At 37.6% G+C, this 22,588-nt stretch overlaps 1 protein-coding gene across 1 annotated transcript in view; it reads right to left on the minus strand.

Moving 5' to 3' along the window:
* Positions 1 to 22,588, minus strand: part of LOC150084516 (cyclic AMP-responsive element-binding protein 3-like protein 1) — a 266,005-nt gene that overhangs the window by 76,458 nt on the left and 166,959 nt on the right. The window contains exon 2 of the mRNA XM_090376271.1: positions 1,361 to 1,571. Coding sequence (XP_090232397.1) covers positions 1,361 to 1,571 — 211 coding nt within the window. The remainder of the gene's footprint in view (positions 1 to 1,360; positions 1,572 to 22,588) is intronic.

A 22,588-nucleotide genomic window follows, 5' to 3' on the forward strand; every position in this document is an offset into this window, starting at 1 on the left:
TCTTCCCGAATGTTTGAAGTTCTTCCGGGTGATCAACAAGTGATCGAATTTCGTGGTTAGGAACCATTCGTAAATCAGATGAAGTAAAAGGAGGGAGAGCGCGGGAATTTTGTGTAACAGGTTTATTCAGTAAAATATAATGTTGCCTTTCAGCATTTTGCTCCGTAATACGGAAGACAGAAGCAAGGCTGTTGTTACGAATAATTACGGCGCGCGTGCGGGAGAGAAAGAGAGAGGAATGTTCAAAGAGTTGGAAATCGTATTATGTACAGGCTCGTCTTTTGGTGTTCGTGGGCCCTAGGTACTCTTCATAACCGAGGTTTGATATGATGTAGTTCTCACTACATCATATCAAACGTAGTAAAATGCCCTTGCGTTAAATATATTTGTTATTTTGAAAGAAATTCGAAGTGTCTATAAATTTGGTTTTAAAGTTATTTCTACAACACTTATTCCAGCTGTACATTACTCGCAATACGAACGTTGATCGCTGTTAACGATTTTGGAAACAGAAAAAAGCAAAAGAAAGAATTCATCTTGTGTTTAAAAATTAGTTTGTAGAACTTTATTGTTGGAATAAAACCGTTGAATTCTACTTGAATATTTTTTCGAGTCTCTGTTTTTTCGTAGGCCCTACGCACAGTGCCGAATCGAAAAGATTACCCTTATTGTGCCACATGTGACTTAACCCCTTATTTGGAAGGCAGTTACATCAAAGGTTATATCCAACAACCAGATGGGCTCCGTACAAATTTCAACGTGCAGAATGGCGGCAATTGCGAATCATTTCGTTCAATACCGAACAGAAATTTTTTAAGTTTTATAAACTTTTCAATGCAAAATCTATATAAAAATATGTTATAAAACTTAAAAAAAAAAAAAAAAAGAGAACAAGAAAGATTTTTGGATGAAAACAATCAGAATTAAAAAAAAAAAAAAAAAAAAAATGGAGATTTTGCTTCTACTCTAAAGTTTGTTAAATATACTATACACTAGTTTTCCCTATTTTACGTTTTTCTTTTTATAATTTTTTTGTCACTTCCATCTTGCTCATCTTTGAATTTTGCAGACAGGGATGATAAGCCCATAACTTTCCTGTCTCCATTCATACGTAGCCTTATCAACCATTATCAATACGTAGCCACGTAATTCCTGCTCATAAGAGCGTATTAATTAAGCCACGTGATTCCTGCTCATAAGAGCGTGTATGCCACTACTTTGTGAACAACCCTTTCAGCATTCCTGCATTACAATTCGGAGAATCAGATAAATTACATTTCAAAGAAGATTAAACATTATAAATCAAGTGATTTACATTCAAGAAGCTTATAAGATTTTTGGTATGCTGTAGGTCACTTACCTTTTCCATAATCTTCTAGTTTGATGTTTTGATGGATACTAAAAGGCGAATGTGGAAGTTCATCACTTAATGTTAGGGAGTAACTGTGTTCTGATTGTATGTGCGGCGACTGTACGGCATCACTCATCATCCGATCATTTAAAATAATAGGCTGATTATCCAAAATATTCGTCCAGTCTGAGTCATTGTCCAGGGTCATTTCCTCAAAGTTCTGCATAAAAAAATAACTTCCATAAATATATGCTAAAAAACATTATACTAACTCATTTACACGACCTAAAACTATACTATTATTCGGAAATGTGGGGCCTCAGCTTCTACAACTGAGATTACCGGAAGGAAATTAATGGCATCAATTAGCTGTTGTTTATTAAATATAATTCTTGACAGTGTGCTAGTATTGTTTGACTCCGGAAGATTTATACATATTTTTTTTTTCAGTATGAGCTTTCCAGAGTCAAATTATGGAGTTCCTGAAATACGGAATGATTATAATACACAATGCGCGTTCAGGATTGCCATTATGGAGTTCGCGAAAGAGGGCTACGTATTATAATCATTCCACTGGTTCAGTCTGCTCTGGAAGTTCATGATTTTGATGGTACAGCAGACTCCCAGCTAGTAATACTTATGTTTAGTGATTTTGTTCTGTTAAAGAGTACGCAAGATAGAATCAGCAACGCGGTCCATTATTGAGTTTTCTGTGTTTCTTGTCGACTTCCAAGTTTCATACAGCTGCTTCTGTTTATTTTGATATACTTCATTAAGCACAGGTGCCAATATGCCTTAACGAGTGCAGTCATCATGAAGATTTTGATGTGACCGCTATTGGAAATGTGTTGGTCCACGGCCTTAGAACAGTAACTGTAAGGTCGTTGCCACAAATATATAACATCTCTCATTGTATTGAAAGAAGAAGGAAAAAAAAAAAAAAAAAGGTAAACTGCAGCCGCCATTATCAATCCACTGCAGGGTGGAAACCTCCTCAATAATTCATGTTGAGGGAAATGGACTGTAATCTACCACGCTAGTCGGCAGATTGACCGTATTTAGCAGTCAGGGGCTTGAACCCCGATTTACTCAAAGAGTGTGTGTTTCTGCACTCTAGTCTGACCACTCGGCTACAGAGGACATTGTACTAAAGACGACAGCAATTATCGGAATTTATGGGGTTTTTTTTTCCCCATGCAGGCTAAAATAATATATTATTTTAGCCTGCACGAAAACTAGATTCATTCTCCATTACAGAGTGATTGTAATATCGCAATAAAACGGCGATGATCAGAAAGGAGAAATTGTCATATTAGGGCCACCCAAGAAGAACTTGTAAGCCCATGTCTATTACATCCATAAATTGCATGTGTTCTCTGGTCGATTTTCCAGTTTTGCTGTTAACCAAAAACCCGAGTTTCCGGAGTAAGAAATCTTGCAACCCACGCCTGAGACCAACTAACTCAGCCACGGAGTGAAAAAAGCCCATAAAAGTTCTTACTAAGGGGATTCGAACCCGGGCCTTTTTTCTACTCGATGTGGGGAGGATGGTGATTATGTGCACTGTGTTGCAAGCACGCATGGTCAGAAAAGAAAGAAAGAGCAATCACTTCCTTTGTAAAACGTCTAAGTATATATGGGTATCCAAAAAAAGAAAAAAAAACTGTATGCACACGTTATCAGCCCATAACTCAGTTAACCTTTTTTCTTTTTCAGTTGCAAGTTGGTGGTAACAATGGAGAAGACAAGACTTACATTTGAACAGCGGAAATTTGTGTTGAAGTGGTATTGGAAGTCGGAAAATATCAACGAAGTCCAGAGACAGTTTAGGAATGAATACACACTGAGCCACCAACGCGTCTCACAATTTCACATATTCGTGATAAGTTTTAAGCGGATGGCACTGTGCAAAATGTACACAGGCAACGATCAGGAAGACCTCCAAGAGATCAAAAGGGGTGCTGGAACTTTTCGACAAACACCAAGGAAATCTATCCGACAAGCTGTTCGTGAAACCGCAACTGTTACTGGTGCTGTTTATTTCAACTTGCTTCAGGAATCAATTGTCCCACACATTCGTAAGCTATTTGAGGATGATGATGAATTTTATTTTCAACACGATGGGGCACTTCCCATTTTCATCGCGATGTTAGGGCTTATCTAGATTAAACTTTCCCAGACAGATGGACTGGACGAAGAGGCAGTGTTGAGTTCTCTTCGCGTTCTTCAGATCTAACGCCATTGGATTTTTATTTATGGGGATACCTCAAAGATAAAGTTAATGCCACAAAACCAGCAACAATGAATTACGGCAAGCTATTGAAGCAGAATGTGTAGCAATATCAAGAGATATCTAAGGTTATGTATGCACTTCAGTTTCTCGACGATGTCAATAATGCCCGGATGAGAATGGAGGACAATTTTGATCAGTTGCGTTAAGGCATATTTTTTTTTCTCACATTTTTTCTTCATTATAAAATTGAATTTATGAAAATAAACATAGAAATTATTAACAATCAAAGTGTGCATACATTTTTTTGGACATAATATATAATAGAGCGAAATTTCTTGAATTTTACAAAATTCACGACAGCGGAGAAAATATTATTCTTTCCGCACTTTACAGCTTACTGAATACACATATACTGTATTCATCTTGTAAAATTTAAAATACATACTGGATAAAAAAAAGCCTAAATTTTAAAAACTAAGATTGAGTAAAAACTGATGCACCAGAACAAAGTTATGTAAAGGTGCTTCTGCAGTCTGTATTACAAAAATTACAAAAACAAAATAATAACAATAATAACAACGAATTACAAAGAACATGGACAACATGGAACAAGAGGAGGAAGAGCAAGAATAAATACAACCCAGGGCAGCTGAAGTGAAAAGGAACGAAGTCATGATATCCAGAATAGAACACAAGTGGAAGGCCTTAACAAAATTCGAAAGAATGGACCCCACAAAGATCCAAGTATTACCGGAGCAGAGACCCAATAGAAACCTATGGAGAGTCGCAGACTACCTAAATCGGCAAATAATAGCACATTAGATCGACAACAACGGTGCAACACTGGAGGCTATCCACACAGCCTTATACTTTGTGCCATAGCAGCACAGTATACAGCTGGGAAGTCCCACATTAATGGAAGAGAATCGAGAGACCAGCAGCAAAAGAAACGAAAAAACAAGGACCGCCAACTTGGCAAAGATTTCAGCAGAAGATAAAAGAATTACGAGTCAAGATTGCAAATCAATTGACCAACTTCCAATCGAGTAATAAGAGTAAGATATTGATTGGAAAAGTGAAGAACATCCTCAAGAAAGACAACGCCATCAGAAAACACGAGACCAAGCATCGGAGAATACTTAGACACACTGAAGCAGAACCTCCTCGCACTCAGCATGAGACGACGCCATTACAAAGAGAGTTCTCACAGGAAAATAAACAACCGAATCTTCGTTGAAAACCAAAGAAACTTCAGGAGTATCGGACAAAACGGGAAAGACGAAAACGGACCACCCGAGCAGAAGACGATCGAAGAGTTCTGGGGAAACATATGGTGCAATGAAGTAAGACGTAACAGCCAAGCCCACTTGATAGAAATAGAACGGAAGAAAACCAAGAACGTACAAGAGGTGAGAGAATGGGACATTCGGAAGTAAGAAGTACAACAATCAATCAGGAAGTCCCACAGCTGGCAAACCCCTGGAATACATAACGCTCACATCTACTGATACAAGTTCACTTGCACACACACGAACAGTTCATCAGAATAATAGATCTCTTGGATTGTCTCTGGGTGACCTATCACCGAGAGACAATCCCAGTGTTTCTTACTCAGGGAATCATATAATTGAAGATTAAAGACCAAGATACAAGAAACCCGGCGAAATACAGGCCGATAACCTGTCTCTCAACGATGTACAAGATTTTGACCAGCTGCATAACCAAGAATATGTCGGACGACTTGGAGAGCCAGAACATCATGGCCGAACAGCAGCAAAGATGCAATCAGATAATCAAAGAATGTAAGGAGCAATTAACCATTGATGACGCAGTTATAGAGCAAGCCTATACAAGAAGCGCCCCAACTTGTACACTGCCTACATCGATTACCGCAAGGCCTTCAACTCCGTGCCTCATAGCTGGCTAATATAGACGCTGAAGATCTACAAAGTCAATCCGACAGTGACAAACCTCCTAGAAGCAACCATGGCGAAATTGAGTACTACCATCAAGGTCCAGAATAACCCAACCATACCAATCCCGATCAGGGAGGAACTTTCAGTGAGATGACCTGAGCCCACTGTGGTTCTGTCTAGCACTCAACCCGCTATCCACCATGCTCAACGACAGCAAGTATGGATATAACCTAGAGGAAGGAAGGAAAAACCTGCACACTCTCTCCCACCTGATGTATATGGATGACATCAAGCTCTACGCGGCAACCGAGAAGCAACTCCAGCAACTACTCCGGATCACCGAAGAATTCATATATCAAGACATACTCCTTCGGGGGAGGGTATGTCGTGTCAGCCACCAGTATGGCGCCAAAGACCCTACATAACAGCTGGCATGGCAGCAATAGCTCTCCCAGAGAATACCTACAATAAACTCCAGAAAGTAGCAATCCTGATATTAGTAGGATAGTCAGAAAGTTTCTTGACAAACAGTAACACCAAACCTGTCACCGGGTGGAACCCCATCAGCGAGAAATAACATATATTATAAATATGAAGGTCACTTGCCTTTTGGGTTTGATGTCATCAGACGCAAAAGGCAAGTGACCTTCATGAAGAAACAAATTTGTAGAAAATTATATTTGTGGTTTAGAAACAAACAAAAAACATTATAAAGCGACATACTGAACTATGTCGATGACCTGTAATTGTGTGATATAAATACGCGAAACAGAACTAAAGAAAGAATTTTAAACTGCGGTCATCACTGTTACTAAAATAGCGATAGAGACAACTGACCTGAATTATGGTTGTCCTAGAAAAGCAGGCTGGATAAATGACACAAATGTTTGCGAGAAGCAACATTTGCATCTACTTGCTTCTGGAGACAAATAAGTAAGGGAAGGAATGAAGGACGCAGAATGAAATTTAAAACCACCGCAACGATTAAAAAAAATAGTATCAATAAATTTAAATAAAAAAAAAATAAAGGAGTCAGAAAAAAAGAAGACACATTTGCACTGATCAACTTTAAATGAAAACATTGTATTATTTACGATAAATGATGCTATGAATTATGGTTTACAAAAATATTAAAGAAAACTAAGATTAAATACATTGGAACAAATCATCAGTAGCTGATAACATTTTTCGCCCCTTTCGAAAAAGAGTTTGGGTTCCAGTCCATCATAAACCGGAATAACTTCTACTTTCACTAGCTAGCATTATCCGGTTTCAAGTTAATACCCCCCCTACCCGTCCAATTTTTCGTATCATTCTCTTGCTCTGGGAACTGGAGCAATTGAGTATGGTTTGTTGAAATACACTACAGCTTTCCGATACGAAAATTTTCTAAACTCTGATATACCCACCATACAAAAGTAACAGTCGTTATGATGCTTTACTGGCTCTCTCCATATTCGCGAGATATTGCAAAGGCTTACGTTTACGACCAGCAAGAAACCATCCCTCTAAGGTTGACCTACAACTAACGCAGCAGAAATTAAGTGCTCAGAACTTGTCATGGATTCAAAACTGTCTTCGTATGCACTGAAAACTTAATGCCCCTTCGCCTGCTTCGGACCTAATCCATAAACTTATGGATTAGGTCCGAAGAACGACTATAAAGATAACTTACACCTTCGTTTGGTAGCCATAACAAATTGTAAAAAAAAAACTTACTATACGAATACTTCGGGCTTTTATATAATAGTATTTGCACGCATTTATACAATACATATAAATGTGGTAAAAATATAAACCCCTCAGTTGCCACCAAAAAATCGACACTAGAGAAAACAGATGAACCGCTGAATTCAGCACACAAAACACATAAAAGAAACGATTATATAGGTAAATATGCACATTTTACACACAGTGTTAACATGCATATATACTTGAAGTATATATACATAGATAACTTGAAATAAGTATAAACAATTGTTAGATTTCTATTTATTCAATTTTAATAAAATCGAAAGAACTTGTTTGCAGAAAATATATCAACTATTTCAAGTTTTAGTTTTACATAATATAAAAAAAAAAAAAACCCAAAAAGCTCAATAAGTTTCAGTTCAATTAAAAACGAACTGAACAATTCAGTTATTTTTATTCACCCATTTTTGAAATAAATGTATTTGTTCGAAAAATACAGCAGTGTAAAGTTTCATTTAATGCATACACTAGTGGACTTAAATCTGTGCATTTTCTTTTTTACTTCAAATTTGAACATTCTGAGTTTTTTTTTTCTTTTTTTTTGTTTATATTCCGTTACGAACATATAGTCAGAGGAGGTTACAAACTAAAAAAATACTACAAGAAACAGCACTGCATTTAGTAGTCATACGAGCTTGAACCATGATCACTCAAAGTGCGTGTCCGTATGTAACTTCGCTCTCAACTACGCCATCTCACTTCTCAGGTCTTTCATTGTTTTATATTTGTCAGATATAAAGTCTCCAGTCAATGTCGAGATCCTATCCACAAGAGAAATCTCTAAACAGCAACAGCAAATGATCGAAGCTGTCAAGTCCATCCCAGCATTTCCCACCTCAGGCATTAAAGGCGTCCCTCAATTCATTGTCAGATGCTACAGTGCCTAGTCATCATTGATATACTCTTTGAAATTATCAATGATGTTCTCTCCAAACATTCCTTTCCAACTCAGTGGAAGTTATAAATTTAGACCATTGGCAAAAAGGCCACAATGAAATGACTAACAGCCATGCTTGTTAGTCATTTCAGGCCCATTTTAAACTCCTCTAGCCTTCTAAAAATAACAGAAAACACTCCTATGTCTTACAAAGCAGATCCTACCACCCGCGGCCATATTTTGGTGTTGGCAGGTGCTAGGTCCTCTTCATTCCGAGGCCTCACTACATCAAATATATTAAAATGCCCTTGCATTAAATCAATTGTTGTAAAAATAAATTCGAAAGTATTTCTATAACTTTTTTTGAAAATTTCTCCACACCACTCATTCCAGCAATAACTAACTTGGAATACGAACTTTGACGGTTGTTAATGATTTTGCAAAAATAAAAAATAATAATAAATATAAAAAAATAAAACAGAAGAAACACTTTATATTAAAATGTGTTTAAAAATTAATTCGTAGAATTTATTTGTTGCAATAAACCATGCAGAAGTCACAATAATGTACGAGAAACTGACTTGGAAGCAGTATTTACTCTAATAGTGTCTCAGCTTTCGGGGAAGCACAGTGGTTATAACCATCCTCTTGCCCACCATAGATGGAAAAGGCCCAGGTTAAAATTAAAATTTAAAATTTTAAAATTAAAATTTAAAAATGGTGTAAAAAAGCTTAACTGCATATAGACTAAGGCTTTTCGAAACTACATGTTCACAGGAATAAGAGCAAACAAAAAAAAAAAAAAAAAAAACTTACTCCTGCGAAACATGTAGTTTCGAAAAGCTTTAGTCCAATTTAAAAGAAGGAAGCGAATATTGCTCTATATGCAGTTAAGCTTTTTTACACCATTTAAATTTTTTTTTTTAAATTAAAATTAAAATTATGGGGTTGGCCCGCTGCTGTTCTGACAGTGGGGAAGACGTCTAATAATTTTATAAATATCGTATCGTTGTTACAAATTAATCGTTAACGCGTTGGACCAGGAGAGTTGGTCGAAAGAAGCCATCCTATAGCAAAAAATAAAGGTAATCCCTATTGCATCTCATAAGATAATAGAACATAGGAATAATTGAGCATTTAATAGGTCTCTATTGTCAAATTACTTTATTAGTATGTACACTCTATTTGGATTCTAAGATTAATAGTAGACAATGATTGGATATGAGCTGGTTGCTTTATGAATGGAACATTGTACATAGTTGTAAATAATCTCTGGACCGAAATTAAGGGTCCATGTGTCTGTCCAGATTAATGATTCTGGAATGAAACTTGGAAAGATTATTAAATGTATTTATTAAAAGAGTATTAAATGTATTTTTGTTGTATTGCAAAACGTTAAATTATAGTCCTAATAATATTAGGACTGAATCAGAGTTGTTGTTTTTGTTGTTTTTGGTTTTTAGGAGCATTAGCAACTAAGGCCATATTGCTCCGGGATATGCGGTGGTCATTCCCTGACCTTTCCGCATCCTCCATATTTGGTGGTGACGGGCTCGAACCCTACAGATGATTGGTTTTATTGTTTTTGAAACTGATATGTTATTGAGTTTTATGTTTATTGAACTTGGATTGCACTGTTGATAACAGTAACTCTATATGTCTCATATAGAGTTACTGTTAGTAACTCTATATGAGAGTTGATTTGTACATAGTTTGATTTCTCTTCCATGTATCCAAATTTGGCTTACAGAAGTATTGTGGGAACTCATGGTTGGTTTGTCCAAGCTGTAGATATGGCAGTTGTGGATGAGACAAGATCCGTAGAACTCTGTATCTAGCTTAGTGTGAGTAATAGATGTTTTTTCTGTTTTGGTCTTGAGTTGATTGGAAGGACCAAACTTAGGATAACGTTTGATTTTTTTGTGTTTGTTGTTTTGTTGGGCAGTATGTGAAACTTGAAGATTTCAGCATGGAAAGGACTTTGCTGTATGCTTATGTTCTCTTTTAGGTATATGTGTGTTGGTTAACCTAATTGATAGAGTTAATGAAAGTGTATCCTCTAAAATGGATGCAGTTTACATGCTAAAGCTGATTTCATCATAATTGCTTGTAGAATGTTAGTTTTCTTTACTGTCTTATTATGAGTGTTCTGATTTCTTCGCATAAGTGCAGGAGTGAAAGCACCCTTCCTACAAGGGTTAAATTAAATTAATCTCCAAAAGTGATTGTAGTTTTGATAACAAAATTTGGTATTTATTTATTGCTGTAAATAGTAATTTGTCTATTCTTCTCTAGTTGAGAGAAATGTTAAATTGTTGGCTTTGTAAATAATGTGTATATTAGTTTTACATTTAATTTGGCTGTGGGGCCTTACTGAACTCTGTAAGCTTTGTCCACTAGTATCTTTTAATCTTTAATCTCTTGCTGACTTCCTCTTCTGGGACCTATCTTTTTCTTTCATCCCCTTGCTTTCCTTTTCTTTCCCATCCATTCCCTTACCCCTACTTCTCACGCTATGTTCCTTCCTTTTTTAATTTTTCATTATTTATTAGGATAACAATTCATTATTTATTAGGATTAGGTTTTCTTGTTATCCCACTAAGAGTCTTTACCTGTTTGTGGTTCCTGGAACGCCTCCATGTGGCATGGGATGGGAGTCAGGGGACAGCGGACCAGGTGTTCACTGTCCTCTGGCTGCAAAGTTGCCAGGTGCCGGCACTCAACATTTAACATAACACACACATAAATTTTCATACCAACACTTGCCCAGCACAATACTTCCAAATCCCATACACTTTTAAATCTCTGGCCTTAACAGTAATCTATTACACCCACAAAGAAAACCACGCGGAGATGGGGGGAACCCCTGGTGCCGTTTGACACGAACACACTTTACACACCAACACTTGCCGGCTTTGGAAAAAAATTGCTTCTCAGACGCTACTGTGGTACATAGGGGAAACCCTGGAGACCGCCTCAAAAAACAAGAATACCTTAAATCCCATTAACCCCAAACCATCGCAGAGCTCATCGAAACTGGTGCTGTGAACAATGTGACTTGGAATACTGACAAATGGGGTATTCTGTTCTCTGATAAGAACAGAACACATGGGATACAGCTTGTATTTACTTTGATTACTGCCATCTCTATCAATTTTAACTGGTCCAATTTGTTTCAGAACTATCGCTACCTCTTCTTTCCCTATCCGTGCAATTTTACTCACAATGCCTCTTATTTTTATTCTTCCAACGAAAAACGTAGTTTTGCATTTGTTTTTATGAATTGCACTCCGTTCTTATTTATGCTTATTTGTTTGAAAATGTCTGATTACATTGCGTTCGCGCCGCTTCATATGGAAAAATAACATCTGCATATAGCAGTATGCAAGGTAAAAGTATTACCTTTCTATTTTGCAATACATGGAAAATTTTACTCATTTGTCTTCTGATATTTTACGTCGTATTTCTTTGTATTGAAATACGTTGTTAATTAGCTTCACACTACACAAGTACTATGAAATAACATCGATAGCTCCACGGTCACTGTTTTACAGGAAGAATGGAGGACTATGCCCGCTGCAGTCAATTTTTTGTTGGTGGAAAACCTACCTGTGGAATGTCATAGCGTCCAGAAGGACACGCTGAGTAAGTAGTAGTGACGACAGAGTATCCGATGATGCATCCGGATACTTTTTGGGAGGTAGTATAGGTTTATTCTAGAAAGATGACTCAGTTAATGGAAAGATTTAGGTTACATCGCATTGCTTGGAACTCGTGTATAGCATAGCTGTCACCTCTCCTGGTTTAGGTATGCCATGTTCATGCACCGAGTTTTATTATAATTCTTCGGGTCATAGAATGGTAGAGGAATAGCTAAAATTTTCATTCTGTTTTGAGGGAATGTGATATTACTATATGTTGTTATGTTTTTTAAAATAAATATGTATATATAACTTATAAAAAATAATTAATATTTACAGTATATCGCGTACCGCAATGTTTTAAACCATGAGCCGGCAGCTCTTCCCAGTACATGAGCTACTTTAAAAATAAACAAAATCCAAGATCGTCCATCACAGTATTTTATAATCGCTTCTCTAAATAAATACGACAGTTATAAATTATTATAACTTTTATTGTAAAAAAAACAACCTAGGTTAGGCAAAAAAAAATTGGAAGTAAATTTAAAAACTAAATAAGGCAAATAATTAATGCGATTTCTCGTACTGCTCGTTCGTCAGAAAGTTATATTTTAATTACGATGCATTGCAACTATTTGCTGGCCAATGTTTTAAACAGTGGTGTTTATAAGGATACAAATTAGAAATCAGAAATATACGAATAAATAGTTATCACAAAAGCTTTTCAGCGGTTTTTTCTCGATACATAATATTTAACAAATTAAGTTTTTAGTTAGAAAGTGATCTAGGGTGGTAGCACTGCGTATGTTATGCATTTCTAGTGGGACAAGAAATAATTATATGCTAATAATGCATTCGTCTGTTGCAATGTTAGTGTCATTCGTGAAACCAGTACACGGTTTCTCGATCAGTACAGAGGTACCTGTAACATTCACAGTAGGCTTCAAAATAATATTTTTAATATTCCCCACATTTCCGGCGCAGCTGCTGCTGCTGCTGCTCTATTTGCGTTGCGTCATCAGCATGTGTTCAGCTGGTTTTCCTTCAGCTTAGTACAATTTTTTTGCCTCTTACCAATTGCTCAAATCATTGCCATTGTCTAAGGAATCAAATGAAGATCCATATTTTTTATGAAAACCCCAAACACGAAAGGTATCAAAACCTATAGTACTTAGTACCGTGCATGGGTTGAAAGAGAAGTATTGGGGGGGGGGCGGGGGGTGCCGGAAACTTTGCTCTAGAGACTAAACATGGGTTTCACAACTTCAAGCCTCTAATAAACAAAGTGGTGGTATTGCACCGGTTGATGAGATATTGATTCGTAGGAAAAATTTTGAATTTGAAACAAATTACAAAACTGCATTAGGTTTTCGTGTGGAGAGGGTGTCTTACACAGATAATGATGGTAATTCTTATGTTAAATGTTATTTTCTGCTCGTGTAATATGCATACAACTCTGGGCTGTGTATGCCAAATCTGCGTAACGTAGTTGGAATTTGAAGTTGTATTTAGGACCCTCCCGATTATGGTGCGTCTTTCCCCTCAACTTCCCCCTCCCTTATCACCATAGTGTAAACAAATTGATTTATAAAGTTGCTTCTTATTTTCATCGATGGAAATGTGATGACATATTTTTGTTAATTTTAAAATTTTAATATAATGCAAAAGCTTCCAGCTGTCATTGTACAATTATATCATTATTAGGTGCCACCTATACAGTGAAATTGGGTGACCAGAAGTCTGAGAACGTTTGTGTATTCTAAGTTCCGTTATAGATTAATGTACAAGCGGCAGCCAACCACAAACACACACACGCCTAAAATTTTGGTATCATATTTCATTTTTTGTTAATTTTCAAAGTTTTTATTAACATAGGACCAACTTTTACCAATTTTTATCAAAATATTTTCTATTTTGGTCGTATATGATCGTATATTATGTAAATTAGACATCAGAAACATGTACAAATAAATAGTTATGACCAAAGTCTTTCAGTGCTTTTTTTTTCTCAATACATAATTGTCTAACTCTTTCTAACTAAAAACAAATTAAGTTTTTAGTTAGAAATTAATTTTCGAGAATATTCCAGAAAGGTGCAGAAGATGCCCTGAATGTGGTAAGAACATTGTAGCAGATTCCTGAAAGTTGTAGATGATTCTAGAATATTCTAGAAAGTAGGAGAGTATTGTTTCGATATTACAGACGTTGTAGACGAGACGAGACGAGACGATTTGAGAGTGTTCTGTAGTAATATAAATTGAGGAGTAAGAGCTGTAACTTATAAAATCGAACAACCGTCATTCAGAGTGTTTGGTATAAGTTGTGTGTTTCGTGATAAAAATGGCAAGAAATATGAAATTGAGTGTTGAAAAAAGAAGTGCTATTATAACTCCGTATACAGAAAGTTATTCCACGAGAAATATTGGAAAATATTCCATGAGAAGTAAAAAAAACAAACTAGGTATTTCATTTAAAGGAATACAAGCTACCATTCAAGGAGACTGGAAGTGTAATGGACAAACCACGATCAGAACGACAGCGCGTAACAACGGAGCAAAAGATAAGACCGTAACACAGATTTATAAATGCGATCGACGATTTTCTGCACCTGAAATCCGAGCTGAGTTCAACACGAACAGAGAAACTCCCGCTTCAACTACATCCACTGTAAAACTCCGCCTTATACATGCAGGACTTCACGGTCGTGTAAGCGGTCCGAAAACCCTTATTAAAACCTGAAAATCGAAAGAAACGGTTGGTTTGGGATAAGATCCATCAACATTGGACGAATGAAGAGTGGAAAAACATACTGAGGACAGATGAATCCAAATTTGAAAATTTTGGATCCAAGTGTAGAGTTTATGCGAGACGGTCAACTGAAAAAAAAAAAAAAAAAAAAGTGCCACATTGTTTAGTGCCTACAGTTAATCGCTGAAGTGGTTCCATCATGATCTGAGGTTGCTTCTATTTTTCTGAAGTTGATGACATCGTCAGAATTGAAGGAATTCTGAGAAACGAAGGCTATAAAAATATCTTTGAACAAAGTCGAAGTCTTCTGGACTTCGATTTTGTGAAAGAATTTTATATTCCAACAAGACAATGACCAGAATCACATCTCTAAGGTGTGCACGGGGCTCTAGCAACTAAACAACATGAGGGGATATTGCAAATTATGGTGTGGACACCATAATCGCCGGACTTAACGCCATTGTCTAAGGAATCAAATGAAGACCCATATTGATTCGTAGGAAAAAGACAGAGCTTTTATGGACTCATCTAGACCGTCAAAGTATGTGAAGTCTTCTCATCAGTACAAAATTTATGAGAAACACTGCAGATCGCTTATAATTATCTTATAATGATATGTTAAACCCCTAGCATTATTGCATCAGTCCTCTATGTAACCTTTTTATTTCTACACCGATTGCAATAAAGATATATATGTTATAAAATGAGTCGCCAGAATGCCACGTCTCTGTATGGCAATGATAAAATTTCGTGGAGGATATTTTGATGAAAAATCAGTTTCAATGCTGTTTTTTTACATTAAACCTTACATTGCCATAGCTAATTTCAAAAAAATTAACGAAAGCTGTTGTCATAAACTGTGATTCGAAACGTTTTAGGCGGGAGTGTGTATATATATAAAATATGTACTGTATATACACTGTGTCCTTCAAATAAATTTTATCTCCTTCAAAAAAGACAATTCCTGATTCCTTAATTTCATTTTGTGGAATGTTATTTTGGTTTTAAGGAGCATTAGCAACTAAGGCCATATTGCTCCGGGATATGAGGTGGTCATTCCCTGCCCTCTCCGCATCCTCCGTATTTGCTGGTGACGGGCTCGAACTCCGGTCTAATCAAGAAGCGTGTGCTACGCACTGCTGCTCCTTCCCCCATGGCTACGGAGGCGCCCATTGTGGGATGTCTTGTGACAGATCCCATCTTAGATTTCACGGAGCAGAGGTGCAAGAATTAACATTAGTACTACCCGTCTCCTCATCAGGACTGGGGGAACTTTTTCTTGGATTTGGGGTCCTTTTTAATGGAGAAGCTCGGATGCAGTGTTGCATCCGTTGGATCCCCCCACCGGGCCTGCCTGGTGATCTCACTGGGCACGTTGAATTCCACTGACCATAAGGAATGGAATAAAAGCAGAATAAAGAGAGAGATGAAGACGAGGTCCAAAGACTTTTGAAAGAATTAAGCCATAAACTCCGTTTTATAAAAATGAGGAGAACACAAGGTTACAGATCATATCAAATGGTTCACTAGCAAACAAAACGATAACCTTATATATACTGTACTTCATTTAAGAGAAAATTGGCGAGGAGTTATTTCTAATTTCGAAGAAGGAACGTTAAATAAACGGACAAATGCATATTACATCAAATTCTAAGAGTTTCGTTTAAAAATTTTAAAACAGTGCAAAAGCACAGTTACAAAAAGCTTCGAAACAATTTCAAAACACAGAAGAAACGGAGTCTTCAACAAATATTGATGCTTGCAATTCAACGTGATATTCTCTACTTTTGAATATTCAAACCAGGAAGAAGACGTTCATTAAAAAAAAAAAAAAACTCTCAGCTAATGGTTTGGATATGGCAATAATTCAGAAGTGTTTCAATTTTTTAAACTCCAGGTGCCATGCGTTTCCATGGTCAAGCGATCCTTGAACTTAAAGATTTCTCTCTAGCAACTGGCATTTTCCTTGTTTTAAAGTTCTTCGTTTTGATTTTTAAGTAGCTCTACTTATCTAAAAGCATTAAGATAGAATTCAGAAAAAGAAAGCAACTTTTTGTTTAATTTTACGAATCCTACAGACCTATCCAAAAATACCTGAAAAATTCCGCTGGCTCGCAAAAGATGGTCAAAAGACTTCAGTCTGGAGTCTTTGATTGAAACTACAAATACTAAACATGCAGAGACTTTCCTAAACATTCATCCCTTGGTGGAATATCTGTTAAGATAATTCCTATTGTAACTCTGAATTTACGTAAAGATGTCTCTCAAAATACGAACTAATGAACATGAGTAAGAAATCGTTCAAGAACTCCGAGAGCAAAAGTTTGTACAGGCAAAGAATACTGGTTAAGAAAGATGGCATATTGATTCCTGCCTGCAACGTAATCAGAACACCAGTCTTACCAACTGCAAAAACAAACTAATTAAAATGTTGAATCCAATTGTATATTCAGAATCCTCTAAGATGTATAAATGCCAAAAATAAGGGTATTCGCAAGCAGCATTGAAAATAATCCATATCTTTAATAATATTAAGAATAATTCTAACTGTGAATTCAAAAATCATGCACAAACCGAATGTTCTGCACAATGTCTAAACTAGAAGTGTGATTACCTAGTTTATTACAGAACACGTGAGAAATGCGAAACGGATAAAAAATATAAAAATACAAAGTTCAACATGAAGTGGAATAATAGGAGGAAAAAAAAAAAAACTTAAAATTTGAAAAGCGTAATTATGCAACAATGCTAAAACATCACTTTACTGCACCCCGCCTACCAGCTCGAACTGAATGCTGTTAGAATAAAAATGGCTACCCTTCTTCCTCGGCAGTTTTCTCTTGAGATGGTTAAAACGCCAAAGCTAGCCGATGTGGCAACTGAAATGGCTGTAGCCAGGTCGCGGCAGCGCACAGAATGTCAAGCATATGGGAGAGAAGAAGGAGAAGGAGGAACTAATATTGTAGGCAGTTGCCCAACGTCTGAAAAACCTGGCAAGAAGCAATGGTATCAAGTTGTGAGATAAGTATATCTAATTCCTGTATGCATAAACAATATTCAGCGAATCAGTGCCATTACCGCTTGTTTCGCGTGGAAGACAAAGATACAGTGATCGCTGACCTTTGGCCAAGTAATTGCCTAAGGGGGTCTTATCTCCTCTGACTATTATTCTCATCCTACCATTAGCGGCCAGCTACTAGAAAACAACTATGAAGCGTAGAAATACACAAACGCTGACAACATCAAATTGCAATCAGTCAGCCGAAGGCGCAAACAACATTTTCGTGTATGACAGAAAATAGTAGCATTTTGTGTGGCACAAATATATCGAACACAAAAAGGGCTTTAGGGCCTGTGCCAACTGTCACAAACAAATACATCTACAAGCGACTACAACGTACGTCCATCACGATTGAATGGAACACTGATCAACATTGCTACTGTGCAGCTTAGCAAAACGAACCAAGAAATAGGCTCTGGGCATACCCGATGTACTGAATGGAGAACTCACTAACCAACCCCTGTATTCACCCACAAACCACGGAGAAGCTGGACAGCATACTACTAATAATAAAGATTAAGTGCTGGTCATATTTATGACCAAAACGTAACAGTTGCAAGTCCTCAAAAAGAACGTCTCAATGTTGTCTAATGTAGGGCGTCTCAGTCATCATACCGGATTAAACAGTATAACTATGTATGATGCAGCTACTCAGATGAACATGGAGACCGACACTACACTCCATTCCATGAAAATCTCAAACTATGAGTTTAACAACGTCTTTGCAGCACATGAGGAAAGTCTTTCTGAAATCCGTACACGTCCTAGCTGCAAATCACCACACCTTGATAAAACCTTAGAACAACTTTTGCAACAAAAAAATTGAAATAGAAATGAATAAACCACAGCAGCAAGCTAAAGGGCCCTAAATCCCCCACTATCGTGCCTTGATAGACGATGGAGAACCTTCAGGTGATAGGGGAGAATCTACATTCAAGCTTTCCCACATGCCACTGATTCTACAGATGCTGACAAATCAAAATTTATACTTATCTCAGATACGGGAAACAAATTCTCTATATAAAAATTTTGCCGAGCCCAAAAAACGCAAAGTCTGAATGAGAACTGTGTTGACGCATTCACCACTGACGTCCCTTCCAATTGCCAACATCACCCGCAGCATATGCTAATCACGCTGAAATCGCTTCCAGACTGATAAAGCCACCCGAATCAGCACTCCTCCGCAGAAATTGCAGCTCTTTCCACCCCAGCACTGCAAGTGCTCGTTGGAGCGCTTCCTTGGACCTACAGGTCGTTCGCACAGGTCTGCTATACTTGCTATCCAGGGGAGTGGCGGCCACACAACTGACCCAGCGAACAACCTAAAAACAGAAAAAACTAGACTACAGACCCACCTGCTAAAATTATGGCAGAGAAGATGGACGGAGACCACCAAGGGCGAAATAACCAACAGATATCTACCAGACTCCAGAAAATCTACCGAAAACAGCCGACCTGGTACTTTCCAGGGTACTGTATGACATCTCTAATAACAGGACACGGACCGTACAATGAGAAGCTGCACGGATTCGGACTCACTGAGGACCCCAACTGTACGTGCGGGGAGACAGAAAGCTGGAATAACATAGTATACGACTGCCCACAATATGAAGACCTCAGAGGGATACTTATAACAAAAATAAGATACCTACCAAAAGAACTGGAATCCCATTTCATAGATACTGAGGATGAATATAGAGCATTATCCCAGTTCGCACAAGACCTCTTCGTCAGGAGAAGGGCATTAATCACCATCTACAATAACTGACATCAAGTACCACTACTGAGATAATAGTCAGGACAATGTAAGGGTTGCAACTAAAGACGAGGGACACAAGCACAAGGACGGAGTTTGCTCCATGATTGAAGAAACTTGTAAACAGAAATGCAGTAGTAGCTGCCAATAGCCATATGGCGATCTGAAGAGGACACTCTAGCCCCCTTCACCTTTATACTTAAATCCTTTGGGGGGGGGGACGTTTTCGCCCTCTCCCCTCCTCGCCACCCCCATATCTTCTACTCTGGTGGGGCAAGGGTATGCCCCACTGAAAACTGGGGCTACCTACTCTACTGGCTCCATATTTCTCTCTTTCTTCCCCCAGCCTTCTGCCTTTCTCCCCCAGCCTTCTGCCTACCCCCCTCTATACCTATACGCTAGCGAAAGCCCTACACACCAAAAACTTAATACGTCTAAATTACCTTACGCCCATAACTTGGCCTAGCAAAACCAAGCGATTCTACCCCTACGTCGATGCGTCTTTTTTTAAATTTTTTTTTAAGGTCCTAGCCGCCGAAATCTCAGGAAATTAAGCGGCAGGATCTGCCAGAGTGAAACAGACTACTGGGTTCCTGGTCTGCCTCCACGGGGCGTAAGTGGGGAAACGTTGGGCCTCAGTAGGGGCCTAGCGGCTAAATGACTAGATGAACAACGGTACAAGGCATCACACATATACAAAGTCCATACACTTTTAAATCTCTGGCTTTTCCAGTCAACTGGTTCACCCACAATGTAAACTACGCGGAGATGGGGGAACCCCTGGTGCCGTTTGACCCTAAACACACTTTACACTTATCCATCTGCGCGGTAGCACAGTGATATTGTCACCGTCCTCCCCACACCGGATGGGAAAGGCTTGAGTTCGAATCCCGTCAATTACGCGAGGAGTTTTTTATGGACATTTTTCGCTCTGTGGATGAGTTAGTCGGTTTCAAATATAGATAGCTAGTTTCTCCCTCTGGAAACGCGGGTTTTTCGTCCAGCACTAGAGGCAAACACACGCAATTGACGAACATAATACACTTGGGTGGTTGAAATAATATCCCAGGTGATTCTAGTGTGACATTTTTTATTTTATCGATTCTATACGTATGTGTTATTATCTGTAAAAGGGCGTGTTCACAGGCATATCAAGACTTTATGCGAGCTGAAACTATACAAAAAGTTTGGTTTTCTTCCTCCTTTCCTTCACTTCATCTTCTTTTATAAGCTGCAGCAGTATGGGCATATGCTGTTCTATCAATAAAGCCACTTTTTGCTGCTGCTTTTAAAATGGGCCATAAATAAACAACTACCAAAGTTAAGGACGTAATGGCTATGTAGTTGCAGATTCAAAGACGGCCCACGCTGGCTGAGATGAATAAACTTCAGTCAACTGTAGGAATGATCACTGGCTTTATTTTGGCACCATCACTTTGGGTCCTATACTCTAAGACAGGGGTCGGCAACCTTTCAAAGTGAAGAGCCATTTTTGATCTAATTAAAATAAAAAAAAGAGAATCCGAAGAGCCGCAATTCAGCTCATGCTGGGGGGGAGGGGGGAGGAGTTTTTTAAGAAATGGAATAGAGTGGGAAGGTGTTTTTTTTAAATATATATTTTTAAATATTATTTATTAATAATATTTCTAATTAATATGACTTTTGCTGCTGAACTTCTTGAGCGAGTCTCTCAACATCAGGGGGGGGGGAAGTATGCCGTAATTTTCATCTTTAAGCATGCTGAGAGACTCGCATTGTTCAGACGGTTTCTTGATTTATTTTTAATAAAGTTCATGTTCGAAAATATTTGCCCGCAGAAATTCGTCGAACCAAAACTGAGAGAAGTCCAAACGCAAATATTTTCAAATTTATATACGTGTCCGGTAAGCTACACCACGCATCGAACCCAATTTGGTCTTGCTTTTTCAACTCATCTATCGGCATCCATTAATGTAGAATTGCAAGGGCAGCCTGTTGCCTCTCCAAATCCTCAATTTCAGTTTTAAGGCATTTTAGTTGCACTCCACAAGAGCCACAGTTACATGCTCAAAGAGTCGCAGGTTGCCGACTCCTGCTCTAAGACAACCCCAACTACGTGATCACGATAAAACAAATTACGATATTATGGTCACCCGTAAATGATTACATCTACCCATATATTTATTTTGTCTGTAAATTGCGTGTGTTCTCTGGTCGATTTGTCTGTTTTTCTGAACGAAAAAAACCCCAGTTTCTGGAGAAAAATACCTTGCTAATCTACGCCTGAGACTGGCTGACTAATTCAGTCACGGAGTGAAAAAACCCCCATTAAAGTTCCTCGCATCATCGACGGGATTCGAACCTGGGCCTTTTCCACCCGCTGTGGGTGATCACGATAGAGCCGCCATAACTTGTTTGATCAGTTTCTGCCCTCTCATATGATCTCATGTGTCCAGTTTTTATATGCTGGCCATAATTAAGTCCGCTAGTGACAGAAAATACAGATAGCGCATGCTCAACTTGCACATCTCTGTCCTTGATCTTTCTCAACTATTAAGATTATTTGTGCTCTCTCTCTGACGAAGTAGGCTAATACAGATACCAACTTTCTTTAGTGTTATGATAAATAATAGTAAACTGTATACTTTTACTGACCTTCCAAACAGATACGGATTGAACTGATTTTTGATATATATATATATATATATAAAATATAAATGAGTTTTTCAATGTAACTCTTTAAAGGAAAAAGTTTAAAGAGTTACACAGAAAAGATGTATACAGTAAATGAAATGGATTTCAGTGAAAGCAAGTTTAAATAAATTAGGTAAGACAGATGCACCTAAAAGCGCAAAGCAGCATTAAATGATGCAAGAGTATATTGTAAGTTGTAATAATATTAATTTAATTAAGTATGCATAAATGGATGTGAAAGTTACACAAGGTGCAGTAACTATAATGATGAGGAAAGTAAAAAAAGAAGAGTAGTAGATTAGCGAAAAACGAAAGAATGTTAACATCCTAGAGGTTATGATGAATTAAGTAAATTATGGGCTGAATTGCCAAGCCAGTATAAAGCGGGAGAACTGTAAAGTAAAATTAGTACAACAAAATACTAATAAAATGCAAATAAAATGAAAATGGCATAGCATTTATGCATACTTAATTAAATTAATATTATTACAACTTATATATACATGTATACATACATATACATACAATTATGAGCTGAGGTTTAAATACAAAGTTATTTGATTTAACGATTGCTTCTTTC

The sequence above is a fragment of the Mastigoproctus giganteus genome, chromosome 6, assembly GCF_048544385.1.
Source record: "Mastigoproctus giganteus isolate SK-2022 chromosome 6, ASM4854438v1, whole genome shotgun sequence".
NCBI lineage: Eukaryota > Metazoa > Arthropoda > Arachnida > Uropygi > Thelyphonidae > Mastigoproctus > Mastigoproctus giganteus.